Here is an 18155-nt window from a genome sequence, read left to right on the forward strand (position 1 = left end):
ACTGAGAGGGGCTCCGACAATCTCAGGGCTTGCGTATTCAGGAGACACATTTCAAGTTCCTGCCGTGTTTCAATAAGCTCCCACTCTGCAAGGAGTCGCGGCTGCCGGAAGTTATCCCGAAGGTACCAGGACGCGTGTTAGCAGAACCCAAAACAGCCACTCTCCGGAGAACCCGACCGGCTGGTTGCCCCTGCCTCCGTGCGGCCCCACTCGAGAAAAGCCTGGGGTGGGAGCCACTGCAGCCGCAGCGGGAAAGGAGGGGGTAGCTGGGTTCTTGGCCTAATCCTCTTCCCCTGTACTTTGACCTTATTTCCCCAACAGACCTGTACCCCCCCCCCTCAGTTGTCAGGCTAAATATTTTGGTTTGGCCAGGTGGGAGGGGTGGAGAGAGCCGAGAGGCCCCGCAAAAGAACCTGTTTCAGCCTGGGGCTAGGGTGGGGAGAGCCGGAACTGGGCCGGCCCCAGGGTGCCCGCCCTGGGATAGGGCAGTGAGTGGGCGCTCAGGAGCCCAGCCATCCCGAAGGGTCTGGGGAGGCCACCCCCACCTAGTCCCACATGCCAGAACCCCACTGCTTCCCTCTGGCCAACACTCTTCTCAGGGCTTCTGCTCTGTCCTCTGCGTTTGCTGGCTTCCTGACCTGCCTTTTGCTCTTAACTCTGTGTTATTTCTCTCTGCGTCTCTCCCAGTCACTGTCTGAATCTCTGTCTCCATCTCCTGTCTCCGGGTTCACAGAATCTCTCTGCCTCCAGAAGCTTGACACTGTCTTTGTGTCTCTGTGATTCTCCTTTCTTTTCTTTCTCTTCTGTCTCTGCCCTCCTTCTCTTCTCTGTCCCTGAAAGGTGTCCCTTAGGGCCAGTCAGACCCTTCTCACCAGACCATCTGGAGGACAGCCAGGACTGAGCCCAAGCTAAGGCTGAGACAATGGCAGTACCCAGCCTGTGGTCCTGGATAGCATGTCTGCTTGTGATCCTCCTCTCCTTGGGATTCGGCCTGGACACACTAGAGGGTGAGTCTCCAGCACCATCTCCCGGACCCCCAGCTCCCTCCCAGCCAGCTGGGAAGCTAAGCTACTGAGCATCCAACCAGAACACATCTGCTTTGCACTGCAACATGAAGACAGTTTAGCTCTCAAAAGGAATTCCCATCAGGAAGAGCAGTTAGTTTCCCCACATAAAGGTGTATTTCTCTCAGCTCCAGATTTGAGAAGGACCTCAAAATAGGGGCAGGAATAGATGTTCTCCGCTCCTGTTGTGAGATTGTGAGCCCAGTAAAGCCTGAATGACAACAGGAATGGGGCTGGGAGATTCTTAGAGGTCATCTCTGGAGCTGAATGGGAAGGGGACTGGTAGCTGAGGACCAGCCACCAGTACGCAAGTGGACCCATTGTGTGGACAAGGAAACTGAGGCTCAGAGAATTGAAGGGTAGAGCCAGACCAGGTCCTGAGCTCCTACCTCCAGGGCCCTATACCACATCCCCCACTCCCAGGGCTCACCCACTGAGGGGCTGGTGTTGGGGAAGAACTGCTTTTTGTCAGTGCCCCAGATCCTACCCCCAGGCTAGACACTTCCCACGTGATTGGAGAAGGACTGGTAGGAACCCAATGACTAAAAGGCTCTTATGGGGGAGGGGAACTGGGGGAGGGAGAGGAAAAAGACTGGGATGGAAGATTCAAAAGGGGAAGGACTGGAAAGACTAAGAAGTATCCGCTTCCCCAAGCCCACCATTCCCCTCCAGACTGAGGGGCACTCTAAGCCTGCTCCCATGATGAGTTCAGTCTCTGCCTGAGGGATCCCATGACTCCCTTCAGACTGGAGGCTTCCAGGGCGGTCTCCCCTTCTTACAAAGACAGGAATGATACAAATCTTTTGAGGTAGGGGGTCTTCTAGAAGTTGCAGCCTGACAGGCACAGTCCCCCCCCACCACCACCACCACTGCTGCACTCCCTCCTCTCCTCCCTTCCTCCCCTGCTGTGCCAGGACAGGGCCAGGCAAATGCCAGCCTGCAGTATGGTTGTCAGGATGGGAGCATGTCCCTGAGGCGGGGGAGTCTAGTCAGGGAACCCAGATGTCCAGTTCTCATGCTGCTTTGCACAGAGCCATGTCCTGAGGGGAGGCAGGGGTTAATCTGTGAAAGTCGTGGATTTGTTTTTCCAAATGACTCCCATCAGGGGAGCCCTGGAGAGGTAGGGGAATGATGGGAAGTGGCATGTGGGCGCCTGAGAGAACCCCCCATCTGCTTTGCAGAGCCTGATTGGCCCTCGCTGGGAAGGGTTAGAAGTGTTTTCCCATTCTCACTGTCTCTTCCTCTCCCATTTTTTTCACATGTGCCTGAATGCTTGCAGAAACACACTGGCGCAGGGGTGTGCACGCATGCACACACACACACACATTCAGAGCTGTTGGGCAGAGCCAAGCTCAGGACCATTAATGACAAAAGGGAGAAGGTGTGAAGTAAGCCCCAGGGAACCAGCCTTGCCTGCTTCCCCTACACATACACACACACACACACACACCCCACACCACACACTTAACAAACCATGGGGGATGGGCCTGGGAACCTGTGCTGTGTGCAATATAGGAAGGCTAGGTGGGGAGAAAGGGAGGGAGTGGAGGCTGGAGAGGTTAGCAGGACCTGAATGTCTTGCCAAAAAATTCAGATTTGAACCTTTGGCAATGGGGAGCCATGGAAGGTCACCTTGGGATTAAGTGAGATATCCATTAGGGGAATGATACTAGGTGCCTTAGGGAGACAGTGGGGAAATGGGGCTGGGGGTCTGGATCTGAAGGAGCCAGACATCTCCAGATGCCCAGGGGAAGAATGGGTTAGGGACCCAGATGTCAACTGATTCAACCTATGATCCCTGAGTGCCCAGAGGTTCCAACCCTGGAATGGGCACCATGGGGGAATGCAAGGGACTGCTTTCCAGTCACAGAGTTCATTCAATCATTAAATATTTTATTCAGTGCCAATTTTGTGCCAGGCACTATACTAGGCACTAGGGATAGAGCAGTGAATTATACAAAGATCCCTACCCTTATGGAATTTACAATTAACAAAATAAATAAGTAACTTATATATTATAAAGTATCAAGAATTATAGAAGGAAGGGGAATAGGGAGTGCGCAACTTTAAATAGGCTGACCAGAAAAGGCCTCATTGAGAAGGTGACATCTGAGCAAAGACTTGAAGGAGATAAGGAAGCTATGTAGAAGGAAGAGTGTTCCTGCCAGAAGGAACAGAAGGTGCTAAGACCCTGAGGTAGGAGCTTGGTTGGCTTGTTTCTGGAAGAGCAGAGGTCTGTGTAGCTGAAGAAGAGAGAAAGGGGATGAAATCAGAGAGGTCACAGGGACTCAAATTGTGCACATGCTGACAGACCTGTGGAAAAGACTTAGACTTTTATATCAAGTGAGATGGGAGCCATTGGGGGGTTTTAACTACAGGAGGGACATTATCCAACTTATGTTATGAAAGTGGAGAACAGGCCATAGAGGTGACAAGAACAGAAGTAGGGAGATCATTTGGGAATCCAGGGGAATATAATAGTGGAAGCAGGGAAGGTGTGACAAGTGGTTGGATTCTGGGTATATTTAAAGATAGAGCTCATGGATGGTGGGGGGAGGGTTAAGAGAAAGAGTCAACATGAGACCAGAAGAACTAGATGGTGCCCAGCTACCCCTGTCAGCCACTCAGAGGGGGATTGGTGCAGGAGATCATGGATAGAGTGGGAGAGCAATGTGGAACAAAACTTAAAATCATTAGGGGGAAAAAAAAGACCATCTTTGCTGGTCTGATAGAGCCTGGTGAGACCCCTGAGACTATGGCCCTTAGTTACCCTTTAGGTCTGGAACTGAACTCACTCCTGTGGCTTCCAGCCAAACAACAGGCAGGTGTATGGGGTGAACATTTACATCAGGTAAACTCCTTGGAGTGATCAATCAATCGTGGGAGAACAGAAAGGCAGTGTTTGCACAGGGAGACAGCTTAGGGGGGCAGGAGTGCATGGGAGGAAAGGACACAGGGAAGAGGTAACTACAGGGAGGAAGTGGGAAGAGAGCTGTTACACTGTGGTGAATGGCAGTCAATGACAGGAAACAAAATGTGTATGAACTGCTGTATGGAAAATGGATTTGCTCTGTAAACTTTCACCCAAATCACAATAAAAATTAAAAGAGAGAGAGAAAATCATGGGTGACTTGCAGGTTTAGGGCCTGAGTGGCTGCAAAGATGAAGTTGCTACCCACTGAGAAGGGTAAGTGGGCTTGGGAGGGAAGGTCAGGAGCTCATTTTGCCCATGGAGGCTCATCTGGTAGAGGCTAATGCACTAAGGCCTTGGGGGCACAGGGAGGAGGACATCCCATGCCCAGAGTGGAGCCCAGACCTGCTCAATGTCCCACTGGCAGTGTGGCTCCCATCCTCCAAAGCTGCCAGGGTGAGATGGAGGTGCTTGGCTAGGGCTGTACTGACTGTTTCATGCCCCATGTGTCCACAGTGTGCCCCAGCCTGGACATCCGTTCAGAGGTGGCAGAACTTTGGCGGTTGGAGAACTGCAGTGTAGTGGAGGGCCACCTGCAGATCCTGCTCATGTTCACAGCCACAGGAGAGGACTTCCGTGGCCTCAGCTTCCCACGTCTCACCCAGGTCACCGACTACCTGCTGCTCTTCCGTGTCTATGGCCTGGAAAGCCTCCGTGACCTCTTCCCCAACCTATCAGTCATCCGTGGCACCCGCCTCTTCCTGGGCTATGCACTGGTCATCTTCGAGATGCCGCACCTGCGGGACATAGGGCTGCCAGCTCTGGGGGCTGTACTGCGGGGAGCCGTACGGGTAGAGAAGAACCAGGAGCTCTGCCACCTCTCCACCATCGACTGGGGCCTGCTGCAGCCTGCACCTGGAGCCAACCACATCGTGGGCAACAAGCTAGATGAAGAATGTGCCGATGTGTGCCCTGGCACACTGGGCGCTGCTGGTGAGCCCTGTGCCAGGACCACCTTCAGCGGGCACACCGACTACAGGTGCTGGACCTCCAGCCATTGCCAGAAAGGTGGGCAGTGACACACAAAACATGACTGAGGGCACAGAGAGGGCAGGGGCAACTGGCACTGGGTAGCCATGGGATGATATGGGTCAGTATTTTGCTGTCACTATTTATTTTAATCCTCACTCATCCTATGAGGCAGGTCTTATTGTTATTTCCATTTTGCAGATGAGGAAACTAAGGTTCAGAAAAGTTCCAATAACTGATTCTGCGTAAGATAGTCAAGGTGCAGGCACAAGATGGCAAGTAGTCATGGACTAGGTAAAGGGCAGTTACAAAATGAGCACGGGGGAAGAGGCTAAGCATGAATGGATACAAGGAGGAAGTACAAGAAGCAGGGTAGGGCAGTGGTTCAGTACAAAGTCAGATGGCCTGAATTAAAATCCCAGCTCTTTACTTACTGATGGTACGACCTTGGGCTATTCATTTAGCCTATGCCTCAGTTTCCTTATGTGTAAAATGATCATAGGGTTGCTATGAATAATAAGCTAAGCTATAAAGCATTAGAGTCATACCTGGGCCATGGTAGTAGCTCTTTCTTCATACTAAAAGTGGCCACAGCACAGGTAATGCAGAGGAGGTGGGTATCGCTCTAACGGACCGATTGGGAGCTGGGTGGGAGAAGAAAGGAAGAGGTGAGAGTTGATAGACAGGACAGGTGAGGGCAAGAATGTGAGGTGGGATCTTCTTTAGGAACTAAGATGCATGAAGAGGAAAGAGAAGGATGGAGGTAGAGAACTAGGGTGGTTGTGAGTAGGGCTAGAGGAGGGAGAAGTGAACTTACAGGGGAGGGAAGGTATCCTTTTCAGAGGCTGGGACAGACCTGGGGTCCCCCACGTGGGAGTCTTCTCACACAGCTCCTGGAGGTCAGCTCCCCCACCCCCAGCACCTCAGGGCAGGAGAGTAACCAGATCCCTGCTGTATCCTCTGGGCCCTACCTCCCGGCTGCCTCCCTGTTGGCTGTAAACACGCTGCTGCACATCCTCCAGTGTACAGTGTCAACACGCCCTGGCTGACCCTCTGCCCATGTAGCACTCCCACAGACATCCAGATGCCACGAAGCCAAGTTCCCAGGCCACTGGGCACCAGGCCCACACCCACCCACTGCTGCTTAGGGCTGCCTCCTGGCAGAGGGCCGACACTGGTAGCTGGGTGAAGGAGGAAGCAGGCACAGGGGCAGGGGTGAGCAACCTGTGGTGGCTCCCCCCTCCACACATTCCCAGCCCACCTTGCCCTGGCCTAGCTGTTCAAGAGAGACTGGCTAGTTCACTCTGGCATTGTGCCCAGTGATGATCTGGGCACCAGGCCTAGACAGGCCAGCAGGCTGGAGAGAGGCAGCCCTGACGGGGGACAAGGTCACTGCTCCATCCTGAGTTCAGACAGCCTCAGCTAGGCACTGTGAGAGGTGGGGACCCACAGAAAGGGGCCACAGTCCATGCCCTCAAATGGTCCCCCTCTGAGTCAGCAATCAGTATCATCTGAAGTGGAGGGGTTTGGGTGCAGACTGGGAGTGCTTCATCCCAGGAAGTCTTCTTAGAGGAGGGGGGGAAGGGGTCAGAATTAGCAGGGGGGTAGAGGTGGACAGGACTGAGGAGGTGGTGGTAAGGTCTGACAAAGCGCTCTGCCCACAGTGTGCCCCTGCCCTCACGGGCTGGCCTGCACAGTGAAGGGTGAATGCTGCCATGCTGAATGTCTCGGGGGCTGCAGCCAGCCAGAAGATCCCCGTGCCTGTGTGGCCTGCCGCCACCTCTACTTCCAGGGTGCCTGCCACCAGGCCTGCCCTCCAGGTACCTACCAGCATGAGTCCTGGCGCTGTGTCACAGCTGAGCACTGTGCCAGCCTGCGCTCTGTGCCCAGCCGCGCCTCCACCTTTGGCATTCACCAGGGAAGTTGCTTGGCCCAGTGCCCTCCAGGCTTCACCCGTAATGGCAGCAGGTGAGCATGGGGTGGGTGAGGGCACCCTTGGAACAATGAGGAGTCCCAAAGAGGCCCACACAGGTCTGGGACTCATGCCACACCCTCCCCTTGCCTCTGCTAGCATATTCTGCCAGAAGTGTGAGGGGCTGTGCCCCAAAGAGTGCAAGGTGGGCACCAAGACCATCGACTCTGTCCAGGCAGCACAAGAGCTGGTGGGCTGCACCCACGTGGAAGGGAGCCTCATCCTCAACCTTCGCCAGGGCTGTCAGTATCTTCCTCACAGTCACACTCCTCCTCCTGATCACACCCTTCCTCCTAGGTCATGCCCCTTAAAATGACCCAGCTGAATTACCACTTTTTATCATCCTGAGTCCCAGCCCTGAAGGCCCAAATTCCCCAGGTCTCCATTCAGCCCCTGCCCCATGGACCCCATCACCTTCCTAGCCCAGGCTCCAGCCATGCCTTCCCCATCCCCAGACAATCTGGAGCCGGAGCTGCAGCGCAGCCTGGGGCTGGTGGAGACCATCACCGGCTTCCTCAAAATCAAGCACTCCTTTGCCCTCGTGTCCCTGGGCTTCTTCAAGAACCTCAAACTAATCCGGGGGGATGCCATGGTGGATGGGTAAGGGGTCAGAATCAGGCCTCTGACCAGAACCCTTTGTCCTTCACCCCCACCCCACCAGCACACCCAGAGTAGTAGTGAAGAGCATGCGTTCTGCCACTTACTACTTGTGTGACTCCAGGAAGGGTACTTAACTTCTCTGGTCCCCAGTTTTCTCATCTGTAAAATGGGGCTTATATAACACTGCTTATCTCTTATCTCTTAAGGCTGTTGGGAATGTTACTTAAAGAGTTAACTGTAAGGTGCTTAAAACAGTGCCTGGGACACAGTATAGACTATATAAATTATGTTGTTGTTGTTATGTGCTGTCGAGTCGGACCTGACTCATAGCAACCCCTCCTTGGGTTTTTCAGGCCGTTTCACTATGGAAGTAGACTGCCCAGTCTTCCTTCCGAGGAGTGGCTGGTGGGTTTGAACCACCAACCTTCTGGTTAGCAGTCAAGTGCCTTAGGCACTACACTATCTATGTTGTTGTTAGTTATATATAATTCTATAAGGGTTGGCTATACTTACTGCTAGGAGCCCTGGTGGCACAGTGGTTAAGCACCTGACTACTAACCGAAAAGTCAGCACTTTGAATCTACCAGCTGGTCCATGGGAGAAAGATGTAGCAGTTTGCTTCTGAATAGATCACAGCCTTAGAAACTCTATAAGGCAGTTCTACTCTATCCTGTAAGGTCACTATGAGTCGGAACCAACTCAATGACACAAAACAACAACATACTGCTATCATCTAATCCTCCCAGCTGCAGAGACTGCCTGGGTTTGAAAGTCAGCCCTACCTACCACTGACCAGTCAAGGCCTACTCCATAATATAGCCAGGATTTTTCAAAATTAAAATAATGTTTAAAATCACCATCCAGTCAAACGGACACTTGAAGAAGATGTTTTCCTGTGACTTGTCATGGCTCCTGGCCATGTACCTTAAGGGGTGCTCACAGCCCAGCTGGAGGGGCACAGCCCTAGGCTGAGTACCACTCCTGTGTCCCCTAAAGCCAGCACAGAGCCTGTCTCATAGCAGGTGCTCAGTAAATGTGCAGTGGGGGAAGAAGGGAGAAGGGCAGGAAGCTGTTGACCCCATTTCACTGATGAGGAAAACAAAGTCAGGGAGGGTGGGGTGACTTGCTGGAGATCACTCCTGGGCCATGGCATAGAAGGGTGACTGCTGAGTGCCCCTCCTCTTCTGTGCCTCCAGCCCAGCCCCTCTTGGAGGCCCATAAGCCCCCCCACTGCCCTGTCCCCTGCCCCCACATCCTGCGCAGAGCAGGGTCCCCTGGCCTCCCTCAGGAACTACACTCTGTACGTGCTGGACAACCAGAACCTACAGCAGCTGGGACCCTGGGTGGCGGCCGGGCTCACAATTCCCGTGGGCAAGATCTACTTCGCCTTCAACCCGCGCCTCTGCCTGGAGCATATCTACCGTTTGGAGGAGGTGACCGGAACGCGAGGGCGGCAAAACAAGGCCGAGATCAACCCCCGCACCAACGGAGACCGAGCCGCCTGTGAGACCCGAGACCCCAACCCCAGAGCAAGCGCACGCGCAGTGAGAGACACGAGCCTGAGACACACCCAGGCGGTCACACACGCAGATATTCACGCACTGAAACACACCAGATACCTGCATCTGGGTGGGAGAGGGTGCTCGAATGAGTCAATTTGAGAAGTTCTCTCCGGAGGTCACGTTAGCAATGGGATGCAACGGGGTGGGGATAGGGTTTGAGGGAAGAAGGTTTGGACGGGTGACAGGCTCAGTTGGAAGCTGGGGTTCGCCCTTCGCTCTACTCAGGCCAGACTCGCACCCTGCGCTTCGTGTCCAACGTTACGGAGGCCGACCGCATCCTGCTGCGCTGGGAGCGCTACGAGCCGCTGGAGGCCCGCGACCTGCTCAGCTTCATCGTGTACTACAAGGAGTCGTGAGTCTCGGGGGCGTGTCCAGAATGGGGCGGGGCCAATTTCTTCGCTACAACCTGCCAGTTAAGGCCAGCCGCCAGCCCAGCTGTGGAGAGCTAGAAGCCAGGAGGACTCCCAAGTCGCACTCCTGTACAGCCCATGTCTGTCCTCTTCCTACAACTTCTTGTGCCTCAGTCTCCCCTCACCAAGTGAAACTGGGCTTCTGGAACACTTGAAAGCTGCCCTGCTGGGATAATTAAGCTTCAATTCAGTATGCTAATGTTCTACACTGACCACATGCTCCTGCCCCAGCAGCGGTTTGGGTAGTGCCCACTAATTTGGCCAGTTTTATGAGAGGCTCTGCCAGCATTTCATTAAAGCCTAAGGCAGGGAGGAAGTAGGGTCCACCAGGGACTAGCTGCTCTTTTCTTTGGAGAGAGTGGACTGACCCCCAGCAGGAGGGATAGTGGCTAGACCACAGGAAGGACTTCTCCAAAAGTATGGCTAGCAATAAAAAATAGAAATCCTTAGAGAAGAGAAATGGATTGTGGATGAAAGCCTTAGGAGGAGAGGGATGGAAAGTAGTTTCTCCTTCTATGGTAGATGGAAGGAGATCTGGTGGTGCAGTTGTTAAGGCATTTGGCTACTAACCCAAGGATTGGTGGTTGGAACCCACCAGTTGCTCCGCAGAAGGAAGATGAGGCAATCTTCCATAAAGATTTACAGCCTTGGAATCTCAATGGAGGTCACTATGAGTCAGAATGACTCAGCAGTGAGCTTGGTTGGCTTAGTCCCCTCCAAAGGAGCTCTGGTGGCACAGTGGTTAAGCACTCAGCTGCATTTGGCTGCTAACCGAAAGGTCAGCAGTTTGAACTCACCAGTGGCTCCACAGAAAGATATGGTAGTCTGCTCTCATACAGCTTTGGAAACCATATGGGAGCAGTTTTACTCTGTCTGATAGGGTCTCTATGAATAGGAAACAACTTGGCAGCAACAGGTTTGGTTTTGTCCCCTTCAAAGAAACAAATATTCTAGACATCATTGTGATGCCCCCATTGCCTCCTTGATATCGCCCATGTGGGCTCTGCTTTCATCTGCCTCAGGAAGCAGCTTCCCTTCTGCCCCAAGCCTGCCCCTGCCCTGGTTTCCAGGCAGCCAGCACTAGTTGCCTCTGACCCCAATTAATTTCCCTGTAACAGTGGGTATTGGCCATTTGGGATCATAGATATGTTTGAGAAGCTGATGAAAGCTAGGAGCCCTCTCTCAAAACAAACAAACAAACAAAAAGCACAAAATGTCACCTATAGTTTGGAAGGGTCATAGAGTTCAAAATCCATTCACGGGCCTATCTTAATAGGACTTGGGGAAGAGAGTGGACTCCTGGTTCTGGGTCCAGGAAATCCTTCCTGTGGGGAATTAGGATAATGTCATCCCTTATAGTTCCTAGTTTCATTTATACATTGTAAGATGTTTGAATCCACATGGAAACTGAAGCTCAGTATTCCTTGCTAAGGGATGAGGTGATATTTCATTCCAGATTTGGCTGAGGACACAGATATCACAGGACCCACTGAGTCTAACAGGTGGCTGGAGTCACGACTCAGCTCATGCATACTGGGAGAAGAATGGGAGTGAAAGGCCTGGGATGATTCAGAGAAGAGGGCAGCACTAGGAACTAAGGGCTTAGCCCTGTCCCTCACCTCCTGCATGGGGTGTCCAGCCCATTCCAGAATGCAACAGAGCACGTGGGGCCAGATGCCTGTGGGACCCAGAGCTGGAACCTGCTGGATGTGGAGCTGCCCCTAAGCCGCACCCAGGAGCCAGGGGTAACACTGGCCCCCCTCAAGCCTTGGACACAGTACGCAGTGTTTGTGCGGGCCATCACCTTGACCATCGCTGAGGACAGTCCTCACCAAGGAGCCCAGAGCCCCATTGTGTACCTCCGAACCCTGCCTGCAGGTAGCTGCAGCCTTTGGAGGGAACCGAGGCTAGATGCCTGGATCTAGTGTGAGTGGGTGAATCTAGGCACCAGAAACAGAGAAGCCAGAATGCTAAACACCCGGCCCATAGCAGCTGCAGCCGGAAAAGAATAGGCGCTATTCACCTAGGTCCTAGGGAGGGTGGGGATAGGAAAGTGCAAGGTGAATAGCTGAGCAGAATCAAGGGCCTCCAGCAGAGAAGGGAAGGGCAAAAGGCTGAGTTCTAAGAAGGGGTAGGTGATAAGGGAGAAGGAAGGGGTAGTGGGACTCTAAGGAGAGAGGCCCATTACCAGACAATATCTGGGAGAGTGCCCCACCGCCTCTGAGCTGTACCCTCCTCACACACCCAGCGCCCACGGTGCCCCAAGATGTCATCTCCACCTCCAACTCCTCCTCCCACCTGCTGGTGCGCTGGAAGCCCCCGATCCAGCGCAACGGTAACATGACCTACTACCTGGTGCTGTGGCAGCGGTTGGCAGAAGACGGTGACCTCTATCTCAACGACTACTGCCATCGTGGTGCGCAAGGAGGAGGCGCGCGCAAGCGGGGCGGGCGATGCACCGCGGGCGTCGCCAGACTCTAACCCCTCATCTCTGCCGCCGCGCCAGGCCTGAGACTGCCAACAAGCAACAGCGACCCCCGCTTCGACCGCGAAGAAGGGGAACTCGAGACCGAGGTGGAGCCCGGCTGCTGCCCTTGCCAGCACCCACCTCCTGGGCAAGCCCTGCCCCCGCTGGAGGCGCAAGAAGCCTCATTCCAGAAGAAGTTTGAAAACTTTCTACACAACGCCATCACCATCCCCAAGTGCGGGGCGGCTTTCGCGGGCGGGGGTGGGGTCTGGTGGGCGGGTCCTCCAGGAAGCTGGTTTACGCGGGAAATTAAGGTGGAGCTTGTGCAGGCGGAGCCTAGGCTTGTGGGGAGGCTCTGGTTGGGGGCGGGTTTGGAGACCGTGCTTGGCTGCTGAGGGCACAGGGAAGTGTTCGGGGTGTGTTCGGGGCGGGCCTGACAGGGCCCCGCACTGGCCTCCCCAGATCTCCTTGGAAAGTGACGTCCATCAACAAGAGTCCCCAAAGGTGAGCAGGGGCGTGGCCGGGGGCTGAGGGGCGTGGCTACTCCGGCGGGGCCTTGGGTGTAACCCTCACCCTTCCCAGGGACTCGTGGAGGCACCGCCGGGCCGCGGAGGCCCCTCGGCTAGCGGGAAACAGCTCGGATTTCGAGATCCAGGAGGACAAGGTGCCCCGGGAGCGAGCGGTGCTGAGCGGCCTGCGCCACTTTACGGAATACCGGATCGACATCCACGCCTGCAACCACGCGGCTCACACCGTGGGCTGCAGCGCAGCCACTTTCGTCTTTGCGCGCACCATGCCCCACAGTAAGTGACCCTGACCTTCCATCTCCCACTCCCACCATCGACCACAAGGGCCCTATGCAACTAGTGCTGGTTGATTTTGTTTGACTTCCCTCTAACCCCAGGGCCTTGCTTTACGCGCCCCTCCCAATTTCCATAATCCCTCAAGCCTGCCAGCTGAGCCCTTTGGTTTTGAAAGTGAAGGTGAGAGGAAATACTTGTGGCCCGGCTTTCGGGTGCCCCCTCCTGCAGGAGAGGCCGATAGTATCCCAGGAAAGGTGGCCTGGGAGGCGGCCAAGAACAGTATACTCCTACGCTGGCTTGAGCCACCAGACCCCAATGGACTCATCCTCAAGTATGAGATCAAGTATCGACGTTCTGGAGAGGTAGGTACTCCCAAGGGGACTTCCTACCCGCAGCTCACGTTTGCACCTCCATTCCCTTACCAGCCAGCTGTCACATATTGCCTTCAGGAGGCCACAGTGATTTGTGTGTCCCGCCTGCGATATGCCAAGTTCGGAGGAGTCCAATTGGCTCTGCTGCCCCCTGGAAACTACTCTGCTAGGGTTCGGGCAACCTCACTGGCTGGCAATGGCTCCTGGACGGATAGTGTCGCCTTCTACATCCCTGGCCCAGGTACACACAGCCTCTGTCCCAGCCTACTCCAAAACAGCCCCAGCTAGACTCCTGCCCCATTATTTCCCAGTGTAGAAGGAGAATCATCTCCTGTCTTCTGACTTCTCCATTTTTGGAGACAACCCCACCTTTTACTGCCCTCTGACCCTGTCCTATCCCCTGCAGATGAAGAGGATTCTGGGGGGCTGCATGTCCTCCTCACTGTCACCCCCATCGGGCTCATGCTGCTCATCATTCTTGCTGCCCTTGGTTTCTTCTATAGCAAGAAGAGGTGATGACAAATCCCACCAGTTCCTATCCCTTTCTCTCTCTGAGCCCTCAGCATAAAGAGAATGCAGTTTGAGGGTGGTAGATCAGCTAGCTGAAAGACTTCTTAGAGCAGTCACTGGTCCCCTGGGCATGGCATAGAGGAGATAATACCTCTCAGCTAAGGTGACCAGCTTGCTGTGGTTTGCCTGGGACTCTCCTGGTTTTAGCAGTGAAAGTCTTGCATTCTAGAAAAGCTCTCAGGTCTGGGTGTCCCCAGACTAGAAGTCCACACTATCAGCTCAAACTGAGAAGTAATAAAGATGGTCCTTCCATAGCAGGGGGAGGGGCAGAAGACCTCAGGATGTGGCAGATCCTCCAGAATCTGAATTGAATGCAAGAGGAAAATGGGGGCAGGACCCTGATTAGATGGGCCCTAAGAACTAGCTGAGGGGGTGAGAGCCTTTCCAGTCCCGTGTTCCCCCTACTCCCAGCCTGTCAGATCCTAGGACTAGAACCAAGACTAGCTAGGAAAGTGCTTAGGGTCCCCCAGGGGTATCCTGAGCAGGACTTGGGAGGATTTTCAGTAACTTCTCTCCTCATCCCAAAGTCCCTCTTCCTTGTCCTCTGACTTTGCTCCTGCCCTCCTGAGGACTCTTCCAGCCTGACCTCCTCGCCTCCCATTGCAGAAACAGCACCTTGTATACCTCTGTGAATCCGGAGTACTTCAGCGCCTCTGATAGTAGGTCTGGGGGCTGGGGGCCAGGTGGTGTGGGAAAGGGAGGCAGACTTCCAGAGACCTTCTTGGAGAATGTGGCCTTAGGACTTGAGCCCCTTCCTAAGGGGAGAGGAGAAGTGGGTGGGGGTGCAGCAGTGAGCAGCATCCTTGCTTGTGACCCCCCCCCCACCTCCTCTCAGTGTACATCCCTGACGAGTGGGAGGTGCCTCGGGAGAAGATCTCCATAATCCGGGAACTGGGCCAGGGCTCTTTTGGGATGGTTTATGAGGGGCTGGCAAGAGGACTTGAGGCTGGAGAGGAGTCCACGCCCGTGGCCCTGAAGACGGTGAATGAGCTGGCGAGCCCACGGGAACGCATTGAGTTCCTCCAGGAGGCCTCTGTCATGAAAGCATTCAAGTGTCACCATGTGGTAAGGGAAGGTCAGGAGCGCTGTCAGGGCTGTAATTAGGGTAAAAGCCATGTGGTAAGGGGAAAAGGGTCAGGGATGAGGTCAGGGCCCCATCAAGGTCAGGATTGGAACTGTGGTTAGGATTCTAACTGGAATAAGGGTCATGGTTGGGGTTAGCATCAAAATAGGGTTATGGGCACAGTCTCAGGGGACACCGAGGTCAATTGGCATAACATAGTCCACATAAACAATGTTCTACATCTTACTTTAGTGAATAGCAACTGGGGTCTTAAATGCTTGTGAGTAGCCATCTAAGGTGCAACTATCAGTCTTTCCCATCTGGAACAAAGAAGAAGAGTGAAGAAAATCAAAGACACAAGAAAACAATTAGTCCAAAGGGCTGATGGACTACATGAACCCCAGCCTTCATGACCCTGAGAGCAAAAGAACTAGATGGTGCCCAACTCCCACTGCTGACCACTCTGAAAGGGATCACAATAGGAGGTCCTGGGTAGAGTGGGAGAAAAATGTGGGACAAAACTCAAAATCATTAAAAAAAAAAAAAAGATAAGCTTACTGATCTGATAGAGACTGGTAAAACCCCTGAGACTATGGTCTTTAGGCACCCTTCAAACCTAGAACTGAACTTACCCCTGTGGTTCAACTTTCAGCCAAAAAATAGGCCTAGAAGGTGAACAATAACACGAGAGATAATTACTTCTTAGGACAATGAACCATGCATGATCAAAAGGGCAACATTTACCCAGGAATAAAGCCCAGAAGGGAAGGGATAGGAAAGAAGGACTAATGGAAATGGTAAAAACAAGGAGGAGGTGAGAAGAGTGCTGTTACATTGTGGAGATTGCAATCAATGTCCATAACAATGTGCATGAATTGTTGAATGGAAAATCAACTTGCTCTATAAACTTTCACCCAAATCACAAAATCACATTAAAAAGTTTAAAAAAAAAAAAAAAAGTAGGATTGTAGCTAGGGCTGAGATCAGTCATGGTTGAAGTCACCATTGGGTGTCCAGCTCATTCTTAAGGTCACAATTGAGATCAAGATCAGGGTTGGACCAAGTTCATGGATGGAATGGTAGTAAGATGATCAAGGTCATGAGTTAGGGTTAGTTAGGGTTATTGTTAGGTTATGTACAATTAGGGTTAGGGTCATGGTTTTCCATAGGGTCAGGGTTGTTGTCTGGATCAGTTTGTGATCACAGTGGATCATGGTCATAGCCAGGTGGATTAAGGGGAGCTGGGGTAAACTTGCAACTAGGCTCTTTGTTCATCATAGGTACGTCTCCTGGGCGTGGTGTCCCAGGGCCAGCCAACTCTGGTCATCATGGAGTTAATGACGCATGGAGACCTCAAGAGCCACCTTCGATCTCTGCGGCCCGAGGCTGAGGTGTGGACCAGAGACCAAGAGGCTAGTCTTCTCCCAGGACTGGGGAATTAGAGAAGTCTTGGGAATGGTTGGGGGCAGTCTTTGGGAAGAAGTGCAACCTCTAGTTTCCTTCTTCAGCAGCCCTCTTTTTTGGCTGCAGAACAACCCCGGGCTCCCACGGCCCACTCTGGGGGACATGATCCAGATGGCTGGTGAGATTGCAGATGGCATGGCGTACCTTGCTGCCAACAAGTTTGTGCACCGAGACCTGGCGGCCCGCAACTGTATGGTGTCCCAGGACTTCACTGTCAAGATTGGGGGTACAGAGGATGCCAGGCGGGCAAGGGCAGCTTGAGGGGTAGACTCCCTAAACTAGGTGTCAGGAGGCCTGGGCCTAACCCACAGTGTTGTCCCTGACAGCCTGTGAGAACTTTAGCAAATCACACCCACGCTGGATATTAGGCACCTCTTCTGAGGGCAAAGGGGTTTGAATGGGATGATCTTGGAGGTCTTTTGAAGCCTTTACATTCCATGACTCTTGGAGACTATGGAGGTGGAAAGGGTTGGTACAGTTATTCCTGGGGCAGAAGCCAGTGTATGGTTCTTCTCCACAATCCCTCTACCCTACTTTCCAGACTTCGGGATGACTCGGGATGTGTATGAGACAGATTATTACCGTAAGGGTGGAAAGGGGCTGCTGCCGGTGCGCTGGATGGCCCCAGAGTCTCTCAAAGATGGAATCTTCACCACCCACTCGGATGTCTGGTGGGGCCTGGCTGGAACACAGGGCTCAGGGGATGTGGAGGTGGGGTCTGGGGAGTGGCCTGGGACAGTGCACTCCCTCAGGGTGCACTGAGCAGGGGTGAAGGGTGCTGGACTCAGGCCCCCTGCATGCCCTCCAGGTCCTTCGGCGTGGTGCTCTGGGAGATCGTGACCTTGGCTGAACAACCCTACCAGGGCCTATCCAACGAGCAGGTGCTCAAGTTTGTCATGGATGGTGGGATCCTAGAGGAGCTAGATGGCTGTCCCCTTCAGCTGTGAGTCACCTTATCCTCCCCCTTCCTCACCCCTGCTCTGCCCTGCCCCAGTGATTCTGGCCCACCCACTCTGATGATTTGCTTCCACAATTTTATTGTTGTGTGCCATTGAGTCAATTCCAACTCACAGAGACCCCATAGGACCGAGTAGAACCACTCCATAGGGTTCCCTAGGCTGTCATCTTTATGGGAGCAGATCACCTGGTCTTTTGTCCTGCAGAGCAGCTGGTGGCTTCTAATGACTGTCCTTTTGATTAGAAGCCAAGCACTTAACCATTATGCCACCAGGCCTCCTTCATCACCAGCTATGACTCCCTAGTTAGAAATTCCCACTATAATGCCCATTCACTCCCCTCTGACCCTTCCAGACAATCCCTCTAGCCCAACCCGTGCAAGGATCTCAGGGTGTAGCTGGGTCTCAGGACCCTTCTGACACTCCCCCCTCCCCATTAGGCAGGAGCTGATGAGCCGCTGCTGGCAGCAGAACCCACGCCTGCGCCCCACCTTCACCCACATCCTGGACAGCATACAGGAGGAGCTGCGGCCCTCCTTCCGCCTCCTCTCCTTCTATTACAGCCCCGATTGCCAGGGTGGCCGGGGTTCCCTGCTGTCCACTGATGCAGAGCCTGACTCCCTCCAAGCCCCAGGAGATGCTTCCTCAAACTGCAGCCCCCAAAATGGGGGTCTAAGGAATTGAGGGCTCCCATTTCCTGCTAACTGGCCTCCCTTCCATGGGCAGAAAGGAAGGGACCCGACCTTGCAAACATGGGATGTCTAGATGTTTGCACCTCCTCCCCACAGTCAGACAGGGCAGGGGATGGCTGGGGGTGGGGCAGGAGCAGGAAGGTTTGTGTGCAGGGAGGTATCAGAGCTGACCCACTGCGGGAAAGATTTTCTCAGGAGTCAGAGCTCTCTGTGAGAAAGTT

General features: G+C 53.7%; 1 protein-coding gene across 1 annotated transcript; it reads left to right on the forward strand.

The window, feature by feature from the left end:
• Positions 1-922: 922 nt before the first annotated feature.
• Positions 923-17926, forward strand: INSRR (insulin receptor related receptor). Its single transcript, XM_007948602.1, has 22 exons — positions 923-1007; positions 4492-5043; positions 6669-6972; positions 7076-7218; positions 7432-7576; positions 8865-9079; positions 9364-9490; positions 11188-11426; positions 11797-11964; positions 12055-12250; positions 12478-12519; positions 12598-12818; positions 13047-13180; positions 13268-13430; positions 13596-13701; positions 14366-14418; positions 14595-14824; positions 16103-16213; positions 16353-16512; positions 16828-16957; positions 17095-17229; positions 17683-17926. The coding sequence occupies exons 1-22, from the start codon at positions 923-925 to the stop codon at positions 17924-17926; spliced, it is 3903 nt and encodes a 1300-aa protein (XP_007946793.1).
• Positions 17927-18155: the final 229 nt, after the last annotated feature.

This window comes from Orycteropus afer, unplaced genomic scaffold, assembly GCF_000298275.1.
Source record: "Orycteropus afer afer isolate SDZICR_OR568_19922 unplaced genomic scaffold, OryAfe1.0 scaffold00217, whole genome shotgun sequence".
NCBI lineage: Eukaryota > Metazoa > Chordata > Mammalia > Tubulidentata > Orycteropodidae > Orycteropus > Orycteropus afer.

Excerpts from the sequence above, each read along its gene's own strand:
- INSRR (XM_007948602.1), top strand. The coding sequence starts at position 923 with ATGGCAGTACCCAGCCTGTGGTCCTGGATAGCATGTCTGCTTGTGATC. Across the intron at positions 9,491-11,187 it reads ATCGTGTACTACAAGGAGTC|CCCATTCCAGAATGCAACAG; the intron begins GTGAGTCTCGGG and ends TGGGGTGTCCAG. Across the intron at positions 14,825-16,102 it reads CATTCAAGTGTCACCATGTG|GTACGTCTCCTGGGCGTGGT; the intron begins GTAAGGGAAGGT and ends TGTTCATCATAG.